This window comes from Nyctibius grandis, chromosome 6, assembly GCF_013368605.1.
Source record: "Nyctibius grandis isolate bNycGra1 chromosome 6, bNycGra1.pri, whole genome shotgun sequence".
NCBI lineage: Eukaryota > Metazoa > Chordata > Aves > Nyctibiiformes > Nyctibiidae > Nyctibius > Nyctibius grandis.
In genome coordinates, this window is record NC_090663.1 from 59,021,310 (window position 1) to 59,046,441 (window position 25,132).

Here is a 25,132-nt window from a genome sequence, read left to right on the forward strand (position 1 = left end):
GGAACTTATTATATTTCTTAATTCCCAGCTGCGTACCCGCCCTGCATCCCTGTGGCTCCCCTCCCTGCTTCAGGAGGCCAGGCGGGCTGAACAGCAGCCGCCAGTGCCTCAGCCCTCGCGATGGGAGATGCACACGATTTTCTGGTTTTGCTCTGACCACAGTTTGCAGCCCCATGGCAAAACGCGTCCAGTTTTTTCTGCTTGGTGCAGGAAAACACACTCCTGAAGGGTTTCTCTTCTCTTTCCCATTGCATTTGTTCAGCAAAGAGGCAGAGGGTACTTCTGTTGGTAAAAGCAGGGAGAAGCAGATTTGGACAGAGGGGAAGACAGCAGGAGACCATGAATTTTCTAAGCCTTAGCAGAAGCATCACTAAGGTGATTACAGTGACACTTCCCATCACTAAATACAACAGTACATCTGCAAAGATGTCTTTTGACTATCTACCTTTGAATAAAAGGTGCTGTAAGAGGCCTGTGCTTGTGAGTGCTCCCTAAAAAAAACCAGCCTGAACGTGTAATTTAAATTGCAGAGTACTGGTATTCCCATACAAGAGTATTTTATCAGCTAAAGAAATGCAATGAGGCCACCAATGACCTGGCTGGGATCTCTGGTGCAAACCCTTCCTTTGAAAAAGGATGAGTGACTTACAGGCGCATTAATACCCACAGCCATAAAGGCAGTGCCCGGCTGCTCACAGCCCAGGCTTTCTGGCAGCATCAATTCGGGCTGTGGCTGATACAGCAACTGCTGAAACTGCAGATGGGCTTTGGGTGCAGGCAGAGGAGAGGGCACTAAAACATGTCCCGCCTGCTGCTGCCAACCCTAAATGCACCAGCCTCTGCCAATGAGTCACGTCCTTGCACAACATTGATGGGTTTTGCCGTGCAACATCTTGGTGTTGCAGAAGTCACTTGCAAACTTTGGCACCCCTCCCTGCTGAAAGCCAGCCCTCTGCTTCGTGTTCCTGCCCCGCTGCCTGGGGAAACACGAGCTGGGGTGACCTGCTGACACCACTGTCCTGCTTTGGGGTGGTTTTGTTTTGGACAAAAGGGAAAGAGAAAAGCCTTCAGTGCCTGCTGCTGCCCAAAGCTCAGTGGAAATTCAGGGAGGCGACCTGATGTCGGTGGGCAGAGAGCTTGCCTTGCTTGCTTCATGGGGAGAAATCTCCTCCATGGTGCGGCTGCCTTTCCTACTCTTCCCTCTTGCTCTCCCTCATACTAGTCAGGATGTTAAGCAACACATACAAATCCCTCCTTACACTCCTCTGTCTTCCTCAAAAATAGTTTTTGAGCAGTTTCTTTTCATCCTTCTCCCACTTTCAAGCCTAGATAATCAGTGCCCTGTTTGCACTTGAAATGTTTAAAGAATTACCCCTACCTGTAGGATGGAGGAGCACATTAGCTGGTATCTCAGGTGTCCAATTCACTTACTGACAACGCAGCAGCCTTCTCTGTGTTCCAGCGAGCCACAAGGCTGCAGCACAGAAAACCCGTGCCATCGGCAACACAATTATTACTTTTTCTGCACATTGGACTGAGCTCTGGAAAACCTTCTTCCTTCACATTCATGATCCTCTGGAGTGAAGGAATAAAGCCTGCCAGCCTGGGGTCCCACAGACTGGCACAGCAGCTTGAATTGCAGGAGCAGCAGGGTTGTGCAAGTGGGATGTCCCCGCTCTAGGTGAGCATCCCCTCGCCTCAGCCACCTTGTGTAGAAAATGGGTAATGGGAGATGGGCACCTGTGGTGAGACCTGCTGGCCCCGCACCTGCCTGTGGGGCTGCATGCTTGGGAAGCTTGAGCGCATCCTGGGGGCATCTAGAGCCAAACTCGCCTTGGAAAGCCAGGGTGAAGGAACTTGCAATTTAATAAATTTGGCTTTCCTTATTGAAAAGCTGCTGGGATTTTTTTTTTTAAGCATGAGAAGAATACTGTGCATTGGAGCCAGAAGGGAGGACGCAGCATGACAGCTGGTGCTGCAGCGCAGTGCAGCCCCCTCCAGCACATACGGTACTCAACAACTTTTTTCTTCCCAGGATCTCTGCCTCATTTGGTTTATGGGGTGGCTTTACAGGGATGGAAGACTAAACTTGCCCAGGGAACTGTAAATGGCTGTTCTGATCGTTTAGGTGCTCACCTTTCAGCACGACTAATCTGTTCACATGCAACATCTGTCGAAGGCATCAGCAACCAACACATCCACAGCTCCTTTCTCACCCATGACTGTGTCTGGTTGAAGGACCTCTGCTAGGAAGCAGAGACCTTGCTGACATTGCACTTCATTACTTGGATCTGCTGGCCACCTCTTTCAGCCTGGTTTTCCTCTCCCTTGACTCCATTAACCAACCCGCTGGCACATCTAGGGGAGGTCCCCAAAAAGTCACAGCACAGCAGGATGTTGCTTTGAGAAGCAAAGGCAGCGTGAAGCCCTGGCCCCTCAAGCTGGTCCACCAGCAGGTTGCAAGGTAGGTGCTCCTGCACAGGGAAGCTCTTTAAAAACACTGACTCAGCTTCAGCGCGATGGGTAGAGGATAGTGGATGTTGGAGTTCTAGAAGGGTTTTTCTCTGCTTGATGTTTTGTTTGCTGGAAGAGAGATGACGGGTTGGCTCTACCTTGGCAACATGCTGTTTCTGTCTTGTGAGCAAATCCCTTTTGTTTCCTTCTTTCTGATGCCCCATGAGCAAGGACCATCACATCCTACTCTCTCTCCAGAGGATGAGGAAATGAATTCAGGATGAGGAAGCAGATGGAGGGCTGCATCATCCTGGCAGCCAGCTCAAACGTCTCTCAGTTCACAATGTGAGGGTGTGTCACACCGGTTTCTGCTCTCCAGTACTGGGCACACTAATGTACTTCAAACTGAAGTAGGCTCCTCCAAGCTTAGCATTGCTCTGATTGCTGTAGCCTCTGCAATCTCAAGTAATTATCATTGCCAAGGGCTCCTCAGAGCTCAATGCAAGGACTGCCGAAGCCGTGGTGCTACACCACGGTCCTTCTCCCCCCCAAACCCTCTCTGATGGGCTCTTTCATTTCTGACCCCGAGCAGTGCCAGGAGAGCAGGGAGGAGGAGATTGGTTCCCAGTACCTGGGACAGGGTAAAGATCTTCAGCATCTTTTCCTTCGTTTTGAGGCTGCAGCACTAAGGCACTGGTTTGTCCTGCTTGTTGTAGCACATCTCAACTTCACTGTTCATGGAGCAGCTCGTTAAGGGAGGAGTTGTGGTCCTCGCTGGCTGGGACCTTGATGCACGTCCTTGGTGGTAAGCAGGATTTCACACTGCAAACACCCTACATTGAAAACCAGAAATGTTGTCTTTAGTCTCAACACAGACAAGCTCATTTCTCATATCTAAGGGTAGGGCTGTGCCAGCAAGCAACTGCCATCATGAAACTAGAAAGATGAGGATGGCGGAGGAGGGTAACAACACATGGCAGTGCAGAGGATCCAAGCTCTGCAAGTGATACCGCACTTGAAGACACTGCTCGATATTAAAACCATCACAAGTGCAAAACCCACTTGCACTTGGGGAGGAGGAATAGGACATTTTCCCGTAGCTTGAAACGCGGTTCAGTGGTGACTCTTTCCCAGCAGCTCAAAAAAAAAAAAAAAAAAAGAGGAATTGCTGGATGCTTCAAAAACTGAACAGAGAACAAAAAGCAGCCACCAGCCTGGGTTTTGGGGAATGAACCATTAGCTTCAGCTGCCAAAGAAGAATAGAAGAACCCCCAGGAAGTCTCTGGGGAAAGACCAAATTACTGCTGCTCCCCGGTGGACCTGAGGGATGGATGCCCAGGGTGAAGCTGTAGGCATGCCTCAAGGCCAGAGGGTTTAGTTCTCCTGCTTCAGGAGCTGCCTTGCACTTAGTCCTGTGCTCACGCTGTGCAGGGGCAAACTGCAGAGTCAGGAAACCCACCCCAAAGACATCCCTCTGATGCTACAGCCCCAACACCGGGTCCCTCCACACCTGGGAAGCACCACAGTATGGGTCCACAGAGCCCTTCTGCTGCCAGCATCCTCCCTTGCACCCAGCACAGCACACTGGAGGTAACTCACCTCTGAAGTGCGCTTTATTGAGCTGCACTTCAGCTGATTAAACTAATTATTACTCCGGGCTTAATGAAGTCATTTGCCACTCGACTTTATTATAGCTGTTATTAAGTATTTACCTTCTCTAGGTGGCAAGAGGTTCGCCTGGAAAGCCCACCATGTTAGCCTGTGTGAAAGGAAGACTGTAGCTGGGTGCTGAGAGCATCTCTGTGCCAGCCCCGAAACGCAGGCAGGGGCTATGTGGCTGCGAGCAGCGCTGCCACCATCCTGGGTGCAGTGCTCGGGCTCCACAGGTATGTTTGGGCTCTTCTGGGTGACCAGGGGCTGGGGTTTTTACAGGGGCCTTTCCCAAAAGCCTTCAGCCAGCTCGATTAATTACAACTCCTCCTCCACTGAGAGCCGTTCTTGTGGATGGATGGCTGGAACGGCTCTGAAAGAATAAAAATTATTAGTCCATGGCTCATTAACATTACTGCTCATCTGGAGCACAGGAGTCTGCTCCTCCAGGCCAGGAAGAGCAAACTCCTCATTTTAGGCACCAAAAAGGCTTTCCATGGTGTCCTGCTGGAATAACTGTGGCCACTGAGCAGTAAATCCACTTCCAGGAGAAAACGCTCAAGAGTCCATGGGGATTCACAACTGTACTATGGAGAAATGAGCCAAAAAAAAAAATTATGTTGAAAGTTACAGGTTTTTAGGAAAATAAACATTTGTTCTTTTTCCATTCTTGGAAAGAGTGGAAAAGAGAAACATTTAGGCAACCAATTCTATTACTATTTACGTAAAACATAGGCAGATATTTGCTCCATAATGTGTTAGCTGAAGAATGAATAGGCTGCAGCCTGCAAAAAAATGAAATACCAGGGGTGAGTGCCAAAAATCCCACTAAAAGTCTCCTGGCCTGGCACAGACCCAGGCCTGAGATGGAGGGACGGTGCCACCCTGCTGCTACCCCCTTGGAAATGGTTAATATTAGCAGCAGGGGCTCCTCTCCTCCCTGAAGCCACCTGTGGACAACACCCTTCAGAGCCAGCTGGAGCAGCTCACCTAAACCCAAGCCTGGATTTTCTTCCCTTGAACTGAAAAACAGCTTTGCGAGCAGCTCATGTTACTTATGTTACAGTTTTTAAAGGCCGCCACAGTGATTTACCTGCGAATGTCTGCCATGTCCCAACGGTCTGCCAAGGTTTCCATGTGTGACCATGGACCTGGGAACAGAAGTGATGAGCATAACTGCCCAAGGAAGAAAAGCCGAGAGGTTTTTTTTTTTGTTTGGGTTTTTTTCTTTTTCTTTTTCTTTTTTAAATAAAACTTCTGCTTAAGCCAAAGGAAACTCTGAATTCATGGCCAACCCACCTGCTTGCAGCAGCAAACCTGGACCTCTGTCTGCACATCACTGGGCTCAGGTTACGTGGCTAGTTGTGATGAAACACAAGGTTTTGGGAGGCCTTGTTTATCTTATACTTTCCCCTCTGTAGGAACAAAAAGCATTCCTGGTGTTTTGCTGGAGTCTGTTGAAGTATTCAAGAGGTTGAAGTCATAGACCACGATTTCTGACAGTACATTCAAAGCAGGTTATAGTCTCTCTCTATGAAGTGTTGCATTGCTAAGTTATAAAAAATGCTGATGCCTTTGGGGGCAATAAAAATAACTCCAGTATGAAACAGAAAATGAATTTTAATTCAGAATAATTCTTGGTAGAAAGCATATATTTTTTTAATTACAATCATAACCGCTTTTTGATTTTGAGATAAGACATGGTTACCATAGTGACCCAATCCTTAAAGATAATTTTTGCCCAATGCTGTATAAAACGCTATGTGATACCTTCACAGAAAGCAATTTACAAAGATGAGTTTTCCAAGTGTTAGGCCTTGGGTATGAAAAAGCAACGCAGGCTATACAGAAAAATAATACCCTTTTGGTTACCACCTGAAGAGCCTCATATGCACATTTCCCTGCGAGTACACTCATAGATGCTGTCTCAGATTTGGTGCAAGCTACAAATCTTGCTCAGCTTTCAAGCCCATGTAGACTCTGCAGAAGAATTTCAAACCCCCGTGGAGAATCGGAAAAAACAGAGACAAGAAAATCAGATGTTTGTCCTGCAGAACAAATCACACACTATTGCCTACCATCAGGGGGGTTAAAAAAATGTTTTTACTTACTTTGAACAGTTTTAATATATGTTTCCCTAATAGACATCTACCAGCACTTCCCTGTGAAGACTTCAGGAAACCTATTCTGAAATCACAACCATTGCTATAGTCAAGCAAAGGCACATTTTGAAACATGAAGTGAAATGCAATCCTTAGTGAGACTGGTACAAATTATTATTAATCAATAATATAATCTTTTGGGGACTTCTTCTGGTAATCCTTGCTTATCTCCCTGCATACCTCTTGTGGATTTAAGGGGACTGGTCTGCAGGGTTTCGTTGGGGATGCTCTCTGTCCCAAGCCGTGCGCCGTGCTCCTTCCCATTGATAATCCGCCGCACATCCCTGGCAGCAGTGAGGGCGATGCAGTCCTCTTTTGCTTGGGTCTCCATGGTAGCGAAACCAACTTACCTGTGGGCAGGCTCACTGTGGACAACCACGGCCAGCCTCGTGGGGCTGAGGGACTGGGCTAGTTGCTGGACCTCTGCCGCCTTGTGGAGTCCAATTTATTACCTACACACAGCTCGAAAGCATTTTGGTTATTAAAGATAGTGCGAGGTAACACCGACTCAACTGGGGTGGCAAGTGGGTTTTCTCATGTCAACATAGATTTTCTTGTCATCAGCAATAGCTCTGCAGCAGGCTACTTTGTTATACGACATCCTATATTACATTTACTCTACTTAAATTACTTTATGACACTTGCTCTGATCCCCAGGGCGTCCGTGATTTGGAAGAGATTTTTGACAACCCCTGGCCAGTGAACCATGGGTTGCTCACTTTCTGAGGTGACTTCTCCTGCCAAACCTTAGCCATCGTGTGAAAATCCTGATGCTGTAGCTCCAGGTGATTAATATACCAAGTCAGCTCAATCTGGGCTTAGTTTAGGCAGTCGGCTTTAATTAACCTATTATTTTTGGAAGTTAATAGATGCAAACGTCTTCCTTCCCAAAGTGGCAAGGCAGGGGGTGGGGCTGTTTCAGAGGTGTTACACCTTGCTTCAAAGCTGGCCCTCATGGAAGGTGATAAAACAGGTACATGGCCTTTTCAGCTTCCCTGTGACGTGCAGAGAAGGGGCAAGAGGTTTCCCTCCCTCCCACCACGGAATGATGAATATTTTCAATAGCAGCTTTAATTAAGTGTTGAGCCTTACAATAAATATCTCCCAGTCCCCTGCTGCGATTGGCCAGCACCAACGAGGAAGATCAAGCCTGATCACCTTGAAATGCCTGACTTACTAAAAGGTGCCCCTCCTTTTCCTCAGTGCTCCCTCCTCCCTCGTGCCTGATAACACACTCCTGCTAAAAGTCCTGCCCTGAAATACAAGTGAAGTGGAGTCCTCTCGGCCAGTCTCAGCTGTCCCTGGGGCATGCGTGGAAGGGTCCCTGCTTTAACATGTGGGACATTTCAAACTCCAACAAATCCACTTGTGCTTCATCTCAGCTTACGTGTTTTTGTCTTCCAAAAATGTTGGGTCCAAAGGGCAGAGGTTTAGATAAGAACAAATCCTAAAGGAGATTTAATACTTGATATAAAAAAATGCTAAGGTGCTAGAGCAATTTAATAAAGTACCTCATACCAGTCTCCAGGCATCAAATATGAGAAAAAAGGATGTGAATATGACAACCAAAATGAGACTTTTCTTCAATTCCCAGACACAGGACTGAGGAAAATGGTGGAGTCACCTCCACCCATCCTTAAACACTCAGTACTTTGCCAATTAACCAAAAGCAACAATAGTAATAACAGAAATTTGTAAGAAACCATCCTCCTTATGTAGAGCATGAGCTAAAAATATCCTTAGGCTGTCCGCAGCACTGGATGGATTTCCACCATCCTCCCCACACCTGAGAGCGCCCATGGGACCAGGGGTTGAGGAGCATCCCTGCACCCGACAGGGTGCACCCGACAGGGCAGAGACAGGGTCACTGCTGCTCTTGGGAGCCCCAGCTGCTCCCTACAAACACCCATGTGGTGGCAGACTGGTGAGAAGATCAATTCAATTTTGATTTCACTTTAATTTAACTTTTTTTTTTGCTGTGTCACCTCTTGATTCACACCCTATTTCATAGCAGGGCAGGGCCTTGGGAGGAAGGAAAGGTGTTGTCCCCAGGACCAGAGCAAACCTCCTCCCAACCCTGTTGTGAAACATGGGCAGAGAAATAGCTGAACAGCTGAAAACCCTCAAGACTTCAGAAACTCAAAATAAAGGTCTAAATTGTTAGTTTTTCACTAGTTAGAGAAAAAAAATTCAATCCTTTGATTTCATTTTAATTGCTATTTACTAGGGTTAAAGTTAAAACAGTCTCATAAGAGTTTTCAGCAACAGACTAATAAATATTCAGGAGGAGGGATAAGGAAGGGTTTCATTTTCAGGTTTTTTGGGTTTTGGTGGGGTTTTTTTTCAGCTACCAAGCTAAAATCTGCACATTTAGAAAGCACGAGCCCTTCCACAATTCAAATCCTTACCTCGAGACCAGCACTGCCAGCTCCCATGAAGTTATTCCCCTTCTAAAGGGCCTGTAAGTTTAAGGGCAATCACAAGAATACAGCAGTATAAACTGGTGTATTTAACATGTAGGCTGCAAAACAGAGGAAACTTAAATTAGTGGAGCAAAGACCTTAAGCAACCCGTCGGGGACCACACCATCACCATGATCATTACCGTCACTATCATCTTCAACACCATTTATCTTTCCCACTGAAAAAGGCCCAATTGTCTCCAGAGGGAATGGGGAGCCAGCAGCATCTCCTAGACCCCAGTGCTGACATGGGCTGGCAGCAAGCGTCCCCGCCAGTCACAGGGACGTACACAGCACTTCGCCAGCAAGTGCTGATGGCGCCTACTCATCCATATTTTTAGAAGAAAGCATTGTGCTGAAAAGCACAGGTCTTTTCTCTAGTTGCCTGCCGGGCTAAGTGAGACCTACACGTTTCCCAGGCTCTGGTTTCACTGCTTGCGAGCATCTCCATCTGCCAGCTGGCTGTGGCGCTTTGCAGCTCAGGGGCTGTCGCTGCTGAAATATCCTTCACCATGTGGGAGCCCTGCACAGGGGCTTCACATCTTGCATTTCTCCTTGAAAAGTTCTTCCATTTAATCAGTGGGGTTTTCAGTTTCTGGGGATGGAAACCCCAGGGAAAAACTAAACCAGCATGGACTTCAGGCGCTGTTACTCACCCACTGCGTGCAGTGCACCCAGGGTTGACCTAAAGGACATTTGCAATCAGAATGCCAAATTTCTCCCTTCTTGGGGAGAAACAAAAATGAAAGATGGTTGCATTGTTACACTGACATTTCTGGTCTATTTGGCTTAAAAGATAAAAGTTTGCTGCAAGCTGTCCTATACAAAAAGCACTGCTTTCTTCTGTAAAGCAACTATTGAATAGGTATTTTTAGGACAGGAATCAGTTAGTCCTCTATTGCAGTTTATGGATTTCATAGGTTGTATATTTGGTAAGTGTCTCCATTTAGCCTGCACCCAGTGCTAAACAATAACCAGTAGTTCTATCATCCAAGACCCCTCCCCAACTGAGAAAGGGAATTGGGAAAAGGAGGGAGACTCATGGGTTGAAATTTAAACAGATTTAATAAAATAAGAAAACCAATATCAATGCTAATGCAAAAGGCACAAAGTTATACTTAGCCCATATAGTAGTAGTGAACCTCTTCAGAGATGGCAACCATTGAGGGGAGAGAAGAGAAGACCACAAAAAAGAACCCTCCCTCCTTCCCCAGGCAGCTTTCCCATTTATAGTGAACGTGACATCAATGTTACAGAATACACCTGTGGGCCAGCCTGGGTCAGCTGCCCTGGCTTTCACTGCTGATGGCCTTGATCATCATGCCATGGCTGTCCACAAACTGAAAAAAAATGTAACAGAAAATTGATTTTATAATTTTATCCCTGCAAAACCAGGACAGTAAGCTATACATTTATTTCTTCCAAGAGATCTCACAGAAGTTTTATCCAAACTGCTGCTTTGATTTTGTTTGCTTGTTTTACACCCGCTCCATCAGCAGCCTGCCAGGCAAACGGGCCTTTGCCAAACCCGTGAAACCAAATGTAAAGCCAATGTGACCAGAAGTCACCTAGATGTGCAGGGGCTGGCAGCCGGGGGGGAACACACCCCAGTCCCACCCCGATGACTCCCCCCTTGGGGCAGCCCACGTGTCCCAGGACAGGGAGAAGCTGCTGCCTCTTCAGAGCTGTTTTACCTGGCAAACTCCTGCTGTGGTCCCAGCATGACACTCCCAAGAACACCTACAAGTTTGTGTGGCACTTGGCACCACTGCGGCACAAGCTGGGGTGGTAGCCCCTGTACCTTGCTGCTCTGGCAGCATCTAAATGCTCTCTGGGAGGGCGAGAAACCATTCACACCGGTTGCTTGAGCAGGCAACACAGCTGGGGGAAAAAAAAAGAAATTGCAAATACTCAATTCTTGGTAACCATCCTGTTTTCAGAAGACAGCCAAAACCATTTTCCTTTTCAAGCAAGAGCCCAGCAAACACTCCAGCTAAAAAAAATATAAAATAAAAATCACATCCCTGAGACAGCTGTGATGTGAAATCCAGGTTGAGAGCTACTCCCCAGAGCATCTTGCAGGTGAAATGCCATAAAGGGGAAAAAAACCAAACCATAACAAAACCCAACAAGCAGTGGGGTGGAAACAAGACACCCAACTGCCTTAGGAAAGGAGAGCAAAAGCTGAAAGTGTTATGGTCTAGGTTGGCATGCTATCGTGAATAAGGATGGCTGTTACCTAGCTCGTTTCGCATCTGTGTTATGAGGTAACTGCTGTAAAATGGATGGACGTAACATTTTAGTCAAGTCCAGTTGTCTTTGGGAAGATTATCTGCACAGCGGTAGGTTTATAAACGGCTGTTAGGGAACAGAAATGGTTTCTTTGCGTACGGAAAAGCTCAGCATATCTGGTTGCAATTCTCAGTTTATAAGAGCCAAGCTTCCTTACCACGCGTCCACCCCCTCTGCCCCTGTCCCAGGGCTGAACTTCATAAACTGTTTGGGCTGTTTGCTTCTCCCACGTCAAGCAGTCAAATCCCTCCAGAAGAGCCGAGACCTCTCGACCAGTCTTTTCACAGTTGTGTTTTTATCCAGAATTAACTCAAAGCAAATCCAAAGCACTCCCTCCCCTCCACCACCTGCTGAATAAATGACCTGAAAAGGTAATGTGTCCATCCTACCTCAGCAGTATTTTTCAGGCAGGTATGAGCTTTTTTTTTTTGAGGGAGGTGAGGGTACACAACGAGGGCTCTGCTTGCAGAGCTGGAGGCCCTTGTGCTCTGAGCGCTGACGTGCAGCTCAGGAACCAGCTGAAGTCCTGGGTAAGGACAGGGTGTCTCTTCCAATAGGAGTGAGACTTTTTCTTTCCCCTTTCCTTGTAAGCAGGCCTAGAGAGGTCTCTTAAGAGAGCACATTCAGACCACTGTTGTTATTTTTATATTTATGTTGTTGTTATTCCCAAAGCAATGGACCTGCTTGCAAATAAATAGTCCACCGAGAAACACACTCACACTCGAGTTTTGTTGTACATCACGTTAGAAGAACCTTTTCATTCCTTCACTGCTGTGCTGGTGCTGCCTAAACTTGAGGCTTTGATGCAAGTGAACGTGAATAAGGAAAAAACATACAGAAATTTCATTTTGCATACAAAAAAAACCAGCCAGCATCTTCCTCTCCAGGAGCATGACCATTGACAGGGTAGACACACTGGTGTAGCTGTGCTGGCATAGCAGCTCCCAGGCTCATCGCCTGGCTTTGCAGCGCGCTGCGGGCACAGCACCCTGGCACGGCAAAAGCCTTTCCCGTTTCAGAGCCAGCTCAGGTCTGGCAGCGTGACACCAGGCTGCTCAGCACAGAAACCAGGCCTGGGAAATCATCTGCTGTTGGTTGAGTGTTCATCACTGTGCTGGTCTGGGCTGCTCACTGGTCCTCACCGCGTAGTGCTGCCTATCAGAAACCACGCTCCATCGTTGCACCCCGGCATCACACCAGCATCGGGGTGGCAAACCAGGGAGGGTTGTGCTGCTTTGCTGCTTTTGCAAAGGCTGATGAAACTCCTTGTTCATGTTTCTTACAAAGCCAACGAGCATGTGCTGGGCATCCCCACTGTTCATATTGCACTCTCTTCTTGTGCCCTGCCAGAACAGCTCACGGGCTGGGAAAACCCTAATTCACCTGCTGCTACACCTGACTCCTACAGCCAAACCGGATGGCGCTGGGTTTACAGCCCTGCACAACCCGACAGCATATCGAGACAGTGATGGCTGTCAACCTCCTGGTGGTGTCTGCCTGCAAAGATGAAATGCTGCCCTGGCAGCATGGGCTGCATATACCAAAAGGCAAGGATCATTATTATTCTTTTTTTAAAGATGTCCTTAAGTAATTAAACACGAAGTATGTGAGATCGTCAAAGCAGTTCAGCCACCATCTGTGCCTTGAAGGCATTTTGGGGAGGCCGTACAGCAGTACCAGGAGGCAATGCTGGTTGAAGTCGGAGCACCAGCTGTCATTTCCTGCAGCGTGGTGAAACAAAGGCAAGAAATTGTTGGTTCGTGGAGTGTCTAGAAATTTGCTTGGGGAGTTTGGTACAGAAAAGAGGCTCCAACAGCACCCAGAGGTGATGTCCTTACAAAGAACATTATGTTCCTAGCCAGGTATTAAAATGCATTATTAAAAGGCATTGGCTTGCCAAACCAGCTTTTGCTTCTTAACATGCTGCGGGGCTCCCACGTGAGCCCAGCCCTCCCTGTCCCGGTGTGGGTACACCCAGGACGCCGCAGTGTTTTGGTGCACCGCTCCCTCTGCAAGAGACCTTCACGTTCTTTTTCTCCAGCACAAAGATAAGCCACCACTCATTTCCTACTGCTCTGAGCTCCCCTACTGCGCTGGCTTCAGGGCGGGTACGCCAGGCCTCTGCCTTGCCGCCAGCACGCTGCGGGAAGCGTTGCTGGCAGCCAGTTTGGTCCACAATAAAACCAGTTCAGTGCTGTACCTTCCCTCCCCACCGTCTGCTGGAAAACAGAGGGTGGCTGGTTTTGGAACTTGCTCCTATAAAAGCAGAGGTTAGCGAACCCAAATCCTGTGCGGTGTGATTCAGAGGCTGGGCAGAGGAACTGCTAACACGGCAGAATTGAGACAGTGAGAAGACAGCCTTCTTTTCAGGTGGAAAGGCACAGTATCCATTTAACGCAGACCATCACCAGCCATACTAGATTGCCTATCACTGCTCAATATTAAAGGACTGTAGTTAGAATAAACAACAAGAATATATCCCAGTCTTTGGTGGTTTTACTTCAAACAACCCCCTGTCCTTTTGCAGAAGCAAAGGCAATGCCATTCCAAGAGTTGCATCAGAACCTTCATGGCACCAAAAATACCAGCAGCTTGACACACGTATGCATAGCAAATAAATTCCAGGGTCCCTGCCTGGCAAATGCCTGCCCTGTGGGACCCGTATTCTCCCCACGGCTCCCCAGGCAGGATGCCTCTCTGGCTCCTGGCTGGTTTTAGCAGGGAAGGCGATTCCAGATTTTCCAGCTAAACCAGCCCAGGATCATCTCATGTCCCAGCAACCTTTTTATTTGTATAAAGTGACTGAGGTTAATTTTCTTAGTTATGTAACTCGTATTTTGTGTTACTTCAGAGTATTGCTTAACACAACATGTATAATTAAGAAAATTAACCTGATCGAGAGCCCAGACCTGATGTGGGCTCACCTGTCAGGGGCTTTGGGCCATCACTATTAGATGCCAGTGGGGAAGAGTTTTCTCCATGCAAGCGCACAGAGACTGTCAGAGATCACTTCGTATTAGGTCTCTCAAAGGAGAGGGAGGATTTGCACCAGAAGGTTTCACTGTTTCTCTGGCATTTGTTATGAAATTGCAAGTCAGCATAACAGAAAATAGACAGATTTTAATTAATACGAGAGATGAATGCAAATGACACAGGAGCTTCTTGGTGTTGGTCTCATCTCAGACTGGCTATTGCCCCAGCAAATGGGGCAGCGACAGTCGGAGGTGGGGAGAGGAGGCTTGGGAGGGTGATGCAACAAGTTCGGCTGCCAAATATTTCTGGTAAGGCAGCTGGTGGCAAATAACACCATTTGAGCTGCAAACACCATGTGGGGGTGAGCAAGTTGGAGGGTAAAAAATAAAAATAAAAGGAAAGCAGCTAACATTGTCCTAATATTACCCTTTAAAAAGATGACCAGCAGCTGCAGCTTCCCTTGTTTCTTTGAAACTTTGAAAGCCCAGGCCAGAGAGACAGCGTGTTTGCACTATTAATTCATCAAAAGCCATCCCTTACCTTTGCTCCCAAGACACTGCTTGCAGCAGCAGACTGAAGCCCTCCCTGCCCGCCCAGCTCCCGCTTCTGCTCCTCCTTCCATGTCACTCCACCCAGGGGAGAGAAATCAGTCACCTTCGCTGTGTCGTGCTCCTGCACATGCTACCGCTTCAGGCTGGCAAAGTTGCAAAGAACTGCTAAAATGCTTTTTAAAAGAAGTTTAAAACCAACAATGAGCTTTGAGAAACCATTTGAAGGGGGCAAGCGTCATTCCAGATTGTGTCTTTTACAGGTTTTGAGGCTGGGCACAACAAGCAAAGAGTCGGGCTCCAAACTTTAACGTGGAGTTTGGAATGGAACTTTTAACTGTATTTTTTTGACATACAGAGCTCGATGGCGGCTGTGAGGAGAGGACCAGGTGGTGCCCATCACAAATAGCTCTTCTTGGTATGCAGACGTTTTCGTGGCTGTGTGAGGGCAGCAGGCACAGCCCGGAGAGATGCAGGTGCCTTCCCCCTTGTAACGCCATGAGTATTCAGAAGAGGGCAAAAGCAGACCACCCGAGGGAGCAGCTGAAAGCAGCAGCTCTCAAAAAGACAATAAACATGGGTACAGGATAATAACAATTTTTCCCCCCATCCGGCATAGCTACTCAGTGAGACAGGCCATCACCGTGCACCAGGGACCAGAGACTGAGATGTACTCAGATACTGCGCAGACCCCCAGCAAACCCCTCCTCCCAGAGCTCAGCCTTCCTGCTCCTGAGCTAGCAGCCAAGCCTGGGCAACTGCGGGGGCCTGAGTGCAGCCAGGTTTCTGGGGGATGGAATACACCTCAAAGTCACCATACTTTGCAAACAGCAGCACTTATTGCCATGGAGGAGGCTGCAAAGCAGCCACAGCAATAAGAAATCTACCTGGGAGGGAGGAAGGGAGGGAGGGCAGTGCATGGGGGCCAAATTTCCCTGGTGATCACACAGTGGCAGCACCTGAAGGAAACGATTGGGGTGATGGGGGGCACATGTGCCTCAGGGCCAGCTCCCCCGCAGGGTGAGCACCCTGGTGTCTCTCCTAGCCCCTTGGCCAAGCACAGTAGGGCACAAGACCATGAAAGCTTGCCATGGCTTGTAAAGCATCCACCTTCAACAGAAAGAAAGCGTGGCCTGATTCACATCCAGGTCCCATTTTATCTCCATCTCCCAGAGGCCCAGGCCAGGCTCCTCGTGCAGAGCCGAGATTAAATCACTGTAGTGCGGTAAGATTAAGCCATTGCTGTCCATATCTGCAACGAACACCCACGGATTTTGGGATGCAGCTCCCAAGGGTGTGAGGGAGTGACCTGGGAAGGGTGCAGGAGGCAAGCCCAGCAAGTCCAGGGCAGCAGCCATGCAGAGTCTGCACCCAGGAGGTGCTTTCCCTCCCGATCCTGCCCGTTTGCCCCCCTGCCATGAGCAGGGGCTCTGGCCAAGCAGGGGGCGAGCATTTAGGGTTTTCTGTCACTCACCTTAGGGATGTGACCTGCAAGTCCAAGCAGCCCTGACACTCAGTACTCTGTGCAGAGCGGCTGCAGGTACCTGCAGTCGCCTCCTCTCTGCCCTTTGCATCAGCTGTGTGTTTTACTGAGGTAAACCATTAAATCCCAGGTGAAAAGTCCCTCCAATTACTTTTTTGATAGTAGCAGCTCTTTTCTGAGCTCCCTGGTACTACGTCTTCTTTGGAAAGGTATGCATGGGGTTCATGAAAGTAGGACTGAAAGCATCTGAGAGTGATCAAACTGGCTGGTGTGGGGCACCTGTGGCTGCATCCTGACCTGCAGCAAACAGCACTTACCGTAATCTGAGGGCTGAAGGTTGGAGATGGTTTTGTCTCTCCCGTAGGTTTTTCTTAGGGTGGATGCAAGCAGCCGAGTTCAGCTCTGGCTTTGAACTCCCTCCAGTTAGGGGGAGTGTTCGGCATGCTCTTCCTCATCCTTCCTCCCTCACTTCGCCAGCTAAATTCAGACAAGGCGCTCATATGCATAAAAGCTGTCAAAAGAATAACTTACAAGTATAGGAGCTAGAAAAGGTTTGAAGTGTAAATCTGGCAGCCCTCGAAGAGTTGCGGGGACTATCCAATCCATCTGGTGCTCCTGGGTGCACAGCAAACAGGCTTTTGACTAGTTCATAACCATGGCGCATGCGAAAGGCTCAATTATTGCTTCTTAGAAAAACCAAATTATCTCCTGGAGTCAGAGGCTGACAGCCACCCAGTCTCCTCAGCGTTCTGCATGGCTGAATTTTTGCTGGCTTATTCTCTGCTGTTCTGTACTGTCTGTAATTGCATTGCATTTTAATTGTTTAGCATCGTCAGAACTTCAGCCCTGGGGGCAGTGGAGGTGGTGAGAGCTCAACACATCAAATTACTACCCAAAGAGCAGGCAGACAAAAAGCAGAGTGGGGAGGGAGGGAAGGAGGGAGACAAATGAGCCACGTTCATTAGAAGAACAGAAACCCTGACCAGGGAAGTGTCCTACTGCTGTAATAAGAAACCTGAAAGTTGTTAATAATAATAAAGAGCACAATAACACTGTTGCTTTTCTATCAGAAAGCTTCACATCTGGAAGAATTTAATTCACTGTGGAAAGCAGAGATGAAAACTAGCAAAATGTTCCTTGCCTGCATAGCCGTGTCTCACCTCCCAGTTTTATTTAGTGAGGTTTTTTTGGGTTTTATTTTTAGTGGGTTTTTCTGTGGTTGCACTGTTCTCTGCTCGTCCCTTAAGTGCTATGATATGGCCCCAAAAGCTGGCATCCCTGCTACAGAGACCCCGCTTTCCTGCAGGCAGGCTTGTGTTTTGCCCTCGGCCAGCCAGAGGTCCTGGCGCTGCTCCTTTTGCTTTTCCAAAAAGATGCTGCAGGTTCAAATCCCTAGGGCAGGTTTTGAAGGAGAGAGCCATTCCCAGGGCTGTCCCATGGCCTGGTGGAATGATGGCAGTAGCGGGGCAGAGGCAGAAACCGAGGGAGTGGGACGGGTGTGACACAGCCCCCTGTGCTTGCACAAGTTGAGCAGAAAGAGCATCTTTTTTTTTTCCCTCCTCTGGAAAGTCTGCCCATGGGGACCAAAAGGGGAGGATGAAGAGGCTGGATCATGTGCTGTTGATGAAAGAAATGAATTTTGCCACCTGTGAGTGTCCTGACGGGCATCAGAGCCCATGTCAGGGCTGCCCTGCTGAGGCACCGCTGTAGCTTTAACCTCCAGTAATGGACTAAACTCTGTGCAGCACCTAGCGCTGCTTAATACCCTGAAGTTACAGGAGATCCTTCGGGGGAACAGGTACAGCAAAACGTGGCAGCCACAACATGACAGCCACAGGATGAAGGGTTACCTGTAGCTGCCTGAAGAACAGCCCCGGAGCTGCCTGCCACGGCATGGGGTCCCCATGCCCCGGCAGGACCTGCTGGGTGTCCCTTGCACCCACCAGCAGGCTGCTCGAGGGTCTTACTCCTGGCTGCCTGCAAAGCCATGGGTGGAAGGCAAACAGATGGGCACATCTACAGGCAAAGCTGGCACTTCCAGCAATGAAGGTGCTGGTAGTAGCAGAGAGGTTTCTGGCCCTGGCCCCGGCGCAGCCCTGTGGGGAATTGCCTCTGTCGCAGCTCTTCAAACAGGGGAGCATGCAGCATGGAAGAGAAGATCCTTCAGCTGTCTATGCTGAATATTTTGAGGGTATTGGTGTTTCACGTCAGCTGCATTCAGCGGGGTTAATTAAAGCCTGTGTTTTATAGATTGCCCTCGGCCATGAACTGAAAAGCTGCCTCAATTGGGAATCAATAGAGTAATCTTTAAGCTCATTTATTTTATTAGATATAGAGTCCCAATTTCAAGAAATTGAGGTGCCATAATTAATGATGCCAGAGAGGTCATGAGACGTATATTTAAAGCTTCCTGAGGACAGTGCTTTGCCCGTGGGCGCAGTGTGCTGGAAGTGCCCGTCACGCAGCAGCGGGGCCGGGGGATGCTTTGGCGGGTGAGCCCTGGGGAGCGCTCTGACGCCACAGAAATCCAGCAGCAATTCAATAGCCAGAATGCTGTGCTGCTCCCTCGCCCAAAAATTGAAGGGCAGGCTGCAAACAGCAGTGCTGCCACCACAAGGCATGGCAGAAAAGCCAGATCTTGGGGTCAGCAGAGGGCTGCTGGCAACCAAGTTATCCCAGAGACGCTGCACACGCCCTCCCCATTCCAAGCCAGCAAGACTTACGTGCTTTATGCCCTTCTCAAAGCCTACTGTGTGTCAGTGTGAGGCTAAATGGTTCACCCCTCTTCAGTGGGGTGGAGTCGCTCCAAAACCACAAACGCCTTTGGGGGTTTTGGAGTGTGAAGTATCCAGATCGTGCTGCTGCTTCCCCTTGCAGCAGCCTTGCCGTTGGAAAGTATGGCTTTCCCACATCGAACAGAGGGCCCCAAGGAATATTTTGTGTTTAAGCACCTTTCTGAGCAGTGCCATAAGTAGCCTGTAGATAGTCCTGTCCACAGACCTGGAGGTGTCGAGGGCCAGACTGATGCCTATGATCCAATAAGCAGAATAACGAACAAAAGACTGACCTGTTCATGAGCAGCTCACATGAGGCCCTCCGTCAAACATGCAAAAACGAATATTTAAGCACTTAGAAGGCTAATAAGCTGCTCAGGGGATTTTTTAAAGCACTTAACGCCTACCTCTTCACCTCCTACTTTTTAGAAATAATTATTTTCATTTTTCCATGCTGTTTTCTCATTTCTGGACCTTTTTCGCGTAAATAATGATCAAAGTCTTTTTCTTTATGGTATTTTTTCTCTTATGTGAGTCAAATAAGTTGCTTGATACAGCATCTTAGAGTAGAAAGCCAATAGTCAATACACTGTACCACACCTTTTGTTTGTTTGTTTTTCTTTCTTTAGTACCTGCCTATCTTGTTTGGGACTGGGTCCAAAATCCCAATGTGCTGCAGCTGGTCACTCCCAAAATATTGCAAGTCTTTTAACTAAACAGGGTTAGGACTTTGGGAAGGGCTCAGGGAAACTTTTCTGTCCTTGAAGACAGTGACTTGCCTTCCCAAGTTGAGCCTGAGATGAACAGTGCTGAAAACGCCTTTCTCCTGGCAAACCTGATCCCCACAGACTTTACTGACAGTGACTAACAATACCCCAAACAAAGTCTTTGCCAGCCAATGATGTTCTTTAGCCTTGGATTGTAACATGTAGATCAGAATCATATGCTTGACCTAAAAACTTATTTAACTAGTAACTCATGAGCTGAACTAATTTGAAAGCGGATCCAGTTCAATCATATTCACATGGGCATGCTCATTCCACACTGAAGTGGATGTCATTCGCTTCTGTAGCAAATTATGACACGGAAGCTGAAGAACACTCCATTTAGGTGGGACTGTTCACAGAAGATTTAGTCAAACTTTAGTGGAAAGTGTTTTACAAATGTAGATCCACTTTCCTACATATCTTCATATAGACAATCCTTGCATGTGGAGGACTGACTTTTACTTTTGGGGTTTATTTTGGCCGTGCTAGTGATTAGGAAAACTCGAGTGGATTTTTTTTGACATATACTACACTAGAGCTGTTGAGCCAGACAACTGGAATTGATTTTTCATTTCTTTTTCATCTACCTTAGCTACTGCATGTAACTTCTCTTTTTTAATGACTGAGTTCTCTCTGCAGTCAGTTCATCATCTCCTATTAAAGCCAATTCCAGCATCTCCAGCTTTGCAGAAGAGCGAGCCCCAAATATTCTTCCAAATTCTTTCTGTGCTTTACAGATATCCTTCAAGCAAATCTGTCTTCTCTCCTTCATATAACCATCAGTTCCCTCCTGATGCTTCACAAGGATGGAAGAAGTTCATACGTTTCCCTTTATCACAAGCTCTGTCACCTCAGGGGTTAAGAGGATCACAGGTTCTTCATTTCTGCTCTCCACTAAACCCTCGTCTTTTGCTTCACGGACACTCACACTAGCTGGTCATTTTAAGGTACATTTCCCAGCCTTCCAATGAGAGCTTGGTTATCTGCCATGCCCCTTGTCATGAAAAGCCCAAACATCTTCCCCGTTTTGGTGTTTTTCACTTTTCCAGTACCAAGATTTGCAGTGAGCCCTGCTCTCTACCCATCAACTCTTGTAATGAGGAGGAATTTTCTGTACTCCACTTGCCACCCCCAGCATGCCTTCTGTAAGGTGTCATGCTCCCCCTGCCACCACCATGCCCCAAATATCTAATGTCTCCTCTGTAGGCTCACCGTAAAGCTGCAGGAATGCAGAGTAATGAACAATAGTTGTATTAGGTATGGGTAATTAATTGCATTTCTGCAAAGAGTAAAATAAAAGCCGCTTAATAAAGAGAATAACTTTTAATAGGCAGTTAATTTTTTTTTCTTGACACACCATGGTAGTTTCTGAACAAATTTTACTCAAACATATATATATATTTCACAATCTTTCTCTGCTTTTTACTACTGTCCTTTTAGTACGATGCAACATGCTACAAAATACCTTTTTTTTTAAATCAACATGAAAATGCACAATGATTGCTTTTTTTCATAGGAAACCTCAGCAATCAGGAATCTGAATACTTGCAGATGCCAGCTAGCGTATTTTAGATGGCCTGAACTTTCCAAAGTACACATCCAAGACTCCTCTGCTCCTGAGCAACCCAAGTGATCCAGGAATACCTGAATGAACCACATAAGTTCAGCTGCAGCATGGAGGACACTTGTTGGTTCCCCATGATTTACAGAGCTTCATCAAAAGTTTCTCTTGGTGCTGTTAAGACAGAGGATTATTAGACCCATCAAAGTAGAAATAAGAGCAATGGTCAAGCACAGGGAACACTTTTCAGCTTCGTATATAAACATGAACTAACAAATCTGCTCGATCTCTTACCGTACTGCTAGGTAAGTTTTATTATTTCAGAGAGGGAAACTGGAGAGAGAAGTTCCTCAAAAGCATTGTATCAATAGGTATCAAAACTTAGATGATTGTCTTGGCTCTTGGTCCTGCACTTACACCACCAGCTGTCTTCTTTCCATTCGCCAATAAAACAGTGGAGGTTCTTGGCATGCTACCAGAGTCAGTGGATTGAGACTGAGCAGATGCTCACACTAATATAATTTTCAAACATTTATAGTTCTAGAAAAGTAGGATACATGCAGGTAGAAGCACTACTTGATATTTTTGAATTGCCAGCTCTGTACAAATTAAGAGAGTCTGTAATTAGCACTTGAAACACTCTTTAAACTTCCAGAATTATTCAATAACCCACAGGATTCCCATGCATTACTCAGAACAGAAGGAAGAAGGTTCATCTGTAAAATTGCTTATCTTGCTGATCCCCACCGTGCACCCCAGGCTATATAGGAGACATTTATAGCACATGTAATGCAATTAGCCAAGGAACAGGTGAAAATAAACTATGTTGCCTGCTACATTACAAGGATTATATTCAGTAATTTACAGAACTTCAAAGAGCCTCAGTGCAAGGTATATTCCCCCCCCCTCACAGAAAAAAGTACACACTTCAGCATTTCACCCAGGCATCCCATCCTGTAAACATTTATGACAAGTGAAGTGTGTGCTACAGTGAGGAGTCTCATGGAAATCACTGAATTAATTTTCATAGTGGCAATTTTCCCAGTACTGTTTCAAGGGTCAGGCCCTATTTGTATTTTGCTACATACAATTAAAAGAACCTTATCTACCATAAGTTCAACAAAGTATGCTAACATATTCCTTCCTGTATGTGCAGAAAATGTATTTAGTAACAACTATGCAAACATCACCTGACTTTTACATTCTCTTCAACCTTCTCGAAAGTTTTCCTGCTTCTATTATATGTGAAAATAATAAATACATATGATATACCAGTTATTAAGCCATCAAAAAATTATGTGTCATTCCAGAAGGGACAGGAGACACTTGAGATTTAGGTCAAGAGCTGGTCATTAACACAAGTGTCCTGCCTGGTAAAAAGCTTCAGCTGCTGCACATTTCCTGTGGAACTGCAACTTTGATGGGATGTTCCTGCATATTGTGATAAAACATCTGCTTCACATCTGAAACGACAGCAGTATCTCAAGATTATTTTTCCAGGTAAGGCTGTTCAGGAACATAACAGTAAGCTGAAATGGATGACATAGAGTAAATCCAATATGGGATAGACAATGAGGAATAAATCCATTGTCCAGGACATGGTCCTGCATCTGCACAAACAGAACCACTTCTGAATTTTCAGTAATGTAGGCGAAATTGCATTCTTCTGCTCTGCTTCAAGGGACAAAGAAGGTTATTTTGTCCTTACCGTTGTCAGCAGGAAAGCTCAGTTTGTACATCCTGGGGTAAATGAGAACAGGCCAAAAACACCAAAGGTGTTTTGCAAAAGGGTCTTTCCACATTTCTGATCAGCCAGATCTTACTCAGTGAAGGGTGATGGGACCCATTCTAGAAGGGCTGGGCTTCATCTGGGCCCAACATAGCTGCCTCTGTCCGGTCCATCCCACATATGCTGTGACACCTAGTTCCTCAGGCCATCCTTCTCCTCTACCTTCCTGCACTACCCTGGTCACACAGGGCCCTTCCCACAGCCTACACCTTTCCCACAGCTGTTTCCTTCTCCTGTCCTCAGCAAAGGACCCCATTTCCCCACAAATAAGAGAATAAACTCCCTGTGAAGTGGAGATTGTGGTGCCTGGGAAAGCTTCGTACATGAAGGAAAATGCAGCGCCCACTCACAAACAGTGGATTTCAGAGGTGCTCTGACAGTCTCTGCCCTTGCACACATAAAAATACTGTCCAACACCTGCCTGTTTTGCATGTTAGCCACCAAGGTTTTCAAGCCATAATAAACCACCTCAATGAAAGTTCTTGCTTTTGCATGGTGTGGAATGGACACAGATTTTTCATGAAATCAAAGGAGCTGATCACTTCTGGGTACCAAGTTCCTTTTTTTATAGGTAACTGCCTTAAAAATCTCTCACTTCTCACACAAACAAAAAGAAAATTTACCTAGGGAATTACAACCAGGAAATGCTCAACAGTTAAAGCCAAATGCTATGTCTATAAAGGTCTGCCTCTGTGAGGTGGCAGCTTCTTTGGTCCCTTGGTTTGCCTGGGACTCTGTGATGATGCACTCAAGCTGAGCTTTGTTTAACCCATTGCTCCTTGAGGCTGCCGCCAACTGAAGGCATTGCTCTTTCTGTTTTGCATTTTTAACCCTGTTGTTTAGTTACATGGCACAATACTGAGACTAACAAGCACTGCCGAGGCTAACAAACACTAATGTTACAGGACATAAGTCAAAAGCAATAAACTTACGTATTTATTGCTGAGGTGTGAAGAGTTGCCGAGTTTTATTCTTCCCCTGGGATGAGTGCTCTCCTAGGAAACAGAAAATATATTTGCATCAGTTAAACGTGCGAAGAGAAAAGGACAAATGAGTCTTGTGGGAACACATCACCAACCACCATACAAACTAGCCAGTCTCCTTGTTAGACAACCAGCAAAAACGGTCCACACAATAGATTTTTACTACTCTCTCTGTGTTTTATAGCTTATTTCCCCTAAGATTTGCTCTCAAATGGTGGGTTATTACCACAAAGTATTTCCAAGGCAGTTCTCAAGGGGTTAGAAAAGGCATAAGACTTTAATTAATTTTTGACTATGATTAGAACATTAAATTATAAAAAAGAGAAAGATACAACTATAAAATTATTTTGTACTGCTATCACTGACAGCAGCTCAGTTCCTCCAAAGCAGGAAAACGAACATGGAACAACTTCAGTTAGGGATTACAGACAGTTTTCACTCCTCCTTCCCTGGAGAAGTGGAGCTGCTGCCAGCAATTATAGGCAGACAAATAAGCCTCCAGATAAGGATGTGTTTCCAGTTGTCCTATTTCCAAACACGTGTCCAAGGAATAGCACTGGGATTTCTTTGCATGAGAGGTTTATACACGGAGATGAACAGGAAATGGCATCCCCAGACTGGACAGAGCCCCATGTAAACAAGCATGAGGGTGGGGAAACCCAAATGCTTCCAGCAAACTGCCTTCTGCCTCTCTGCTCACCTGTGGAAGACAATTTAATGCCTGACACATGCATGAGAGGCAAGAAAGTGAAGAGACAGATATACTACATTCTGGGTCCAGTCCTGTTCAACATCTTCACAATGACCTTGATGAAGGGACAGAGTGTCTTCTCAGCAAGTTTGCTGATGATACAAAGCTGGGAGGTTTGGCTGATACACCTGAAGGCTGTGCGGCCATTCAGCATGATTTGGACAGACTGGAGAGCTGGGCAAAGAGGAACCTAATGAGGTTCAACAAGAATAAGTGCAGAGTCCTGCACCTGGGAAGAAGTAATAAAATGCACCAGTACAGGTTAGGAAGCGATCTGCTAGAGAGCAGCTCTGTGGAGAAGGACCTTGGAGTCCTGGTGGACAACAAGTTATCCATGGGACAGCAATGCGCCCTTGTGGCCAAGAAGGCCAATGGTATCCTGGGGTGCATTAAGAAGTCTGTGTCCAGCAGATTGAGGGATGTCCTCCTCCCCCTCTACTCTACCCTGGTGAGACCTCACCTGGAGTATTTCGTTCAGTTCTGG

The 25,132-nt window shown here is 46.8% G+C and overlaps 1 protein-coding gene across 2 annotated transcripts in view; it reads right to left on the reverse strand.

Moving 5' to 3' along the window:
- Positions 1–20,872: 20,872 nt before the first annotated feature.
- Positions 20,873–25,132, reverse strand: part of EMCN (endomucin) — a 52,479-nt gene continuing 48,219 nt past the window's right edge. For both annotated transcript variants that reach the window (XM_068402823.1, XM_068402825.1), the window contains 2 exons: positions 23,847–23,909; positions 20,873–22,588 (listed from right to left, as the gene is read on the reverse strand). In XM_068402823.1, the coding sequence (XP_068258924.1) occupies positions 23,851–23,909 (59 nt within the window). In that variant the 3' untranslated portion in view covers positions 20,873–22,588; positions 23,847–23,850. The remainder of the gene's footprint in view (positions 22,589–23,846; positions 23,910–25,132) is intronic.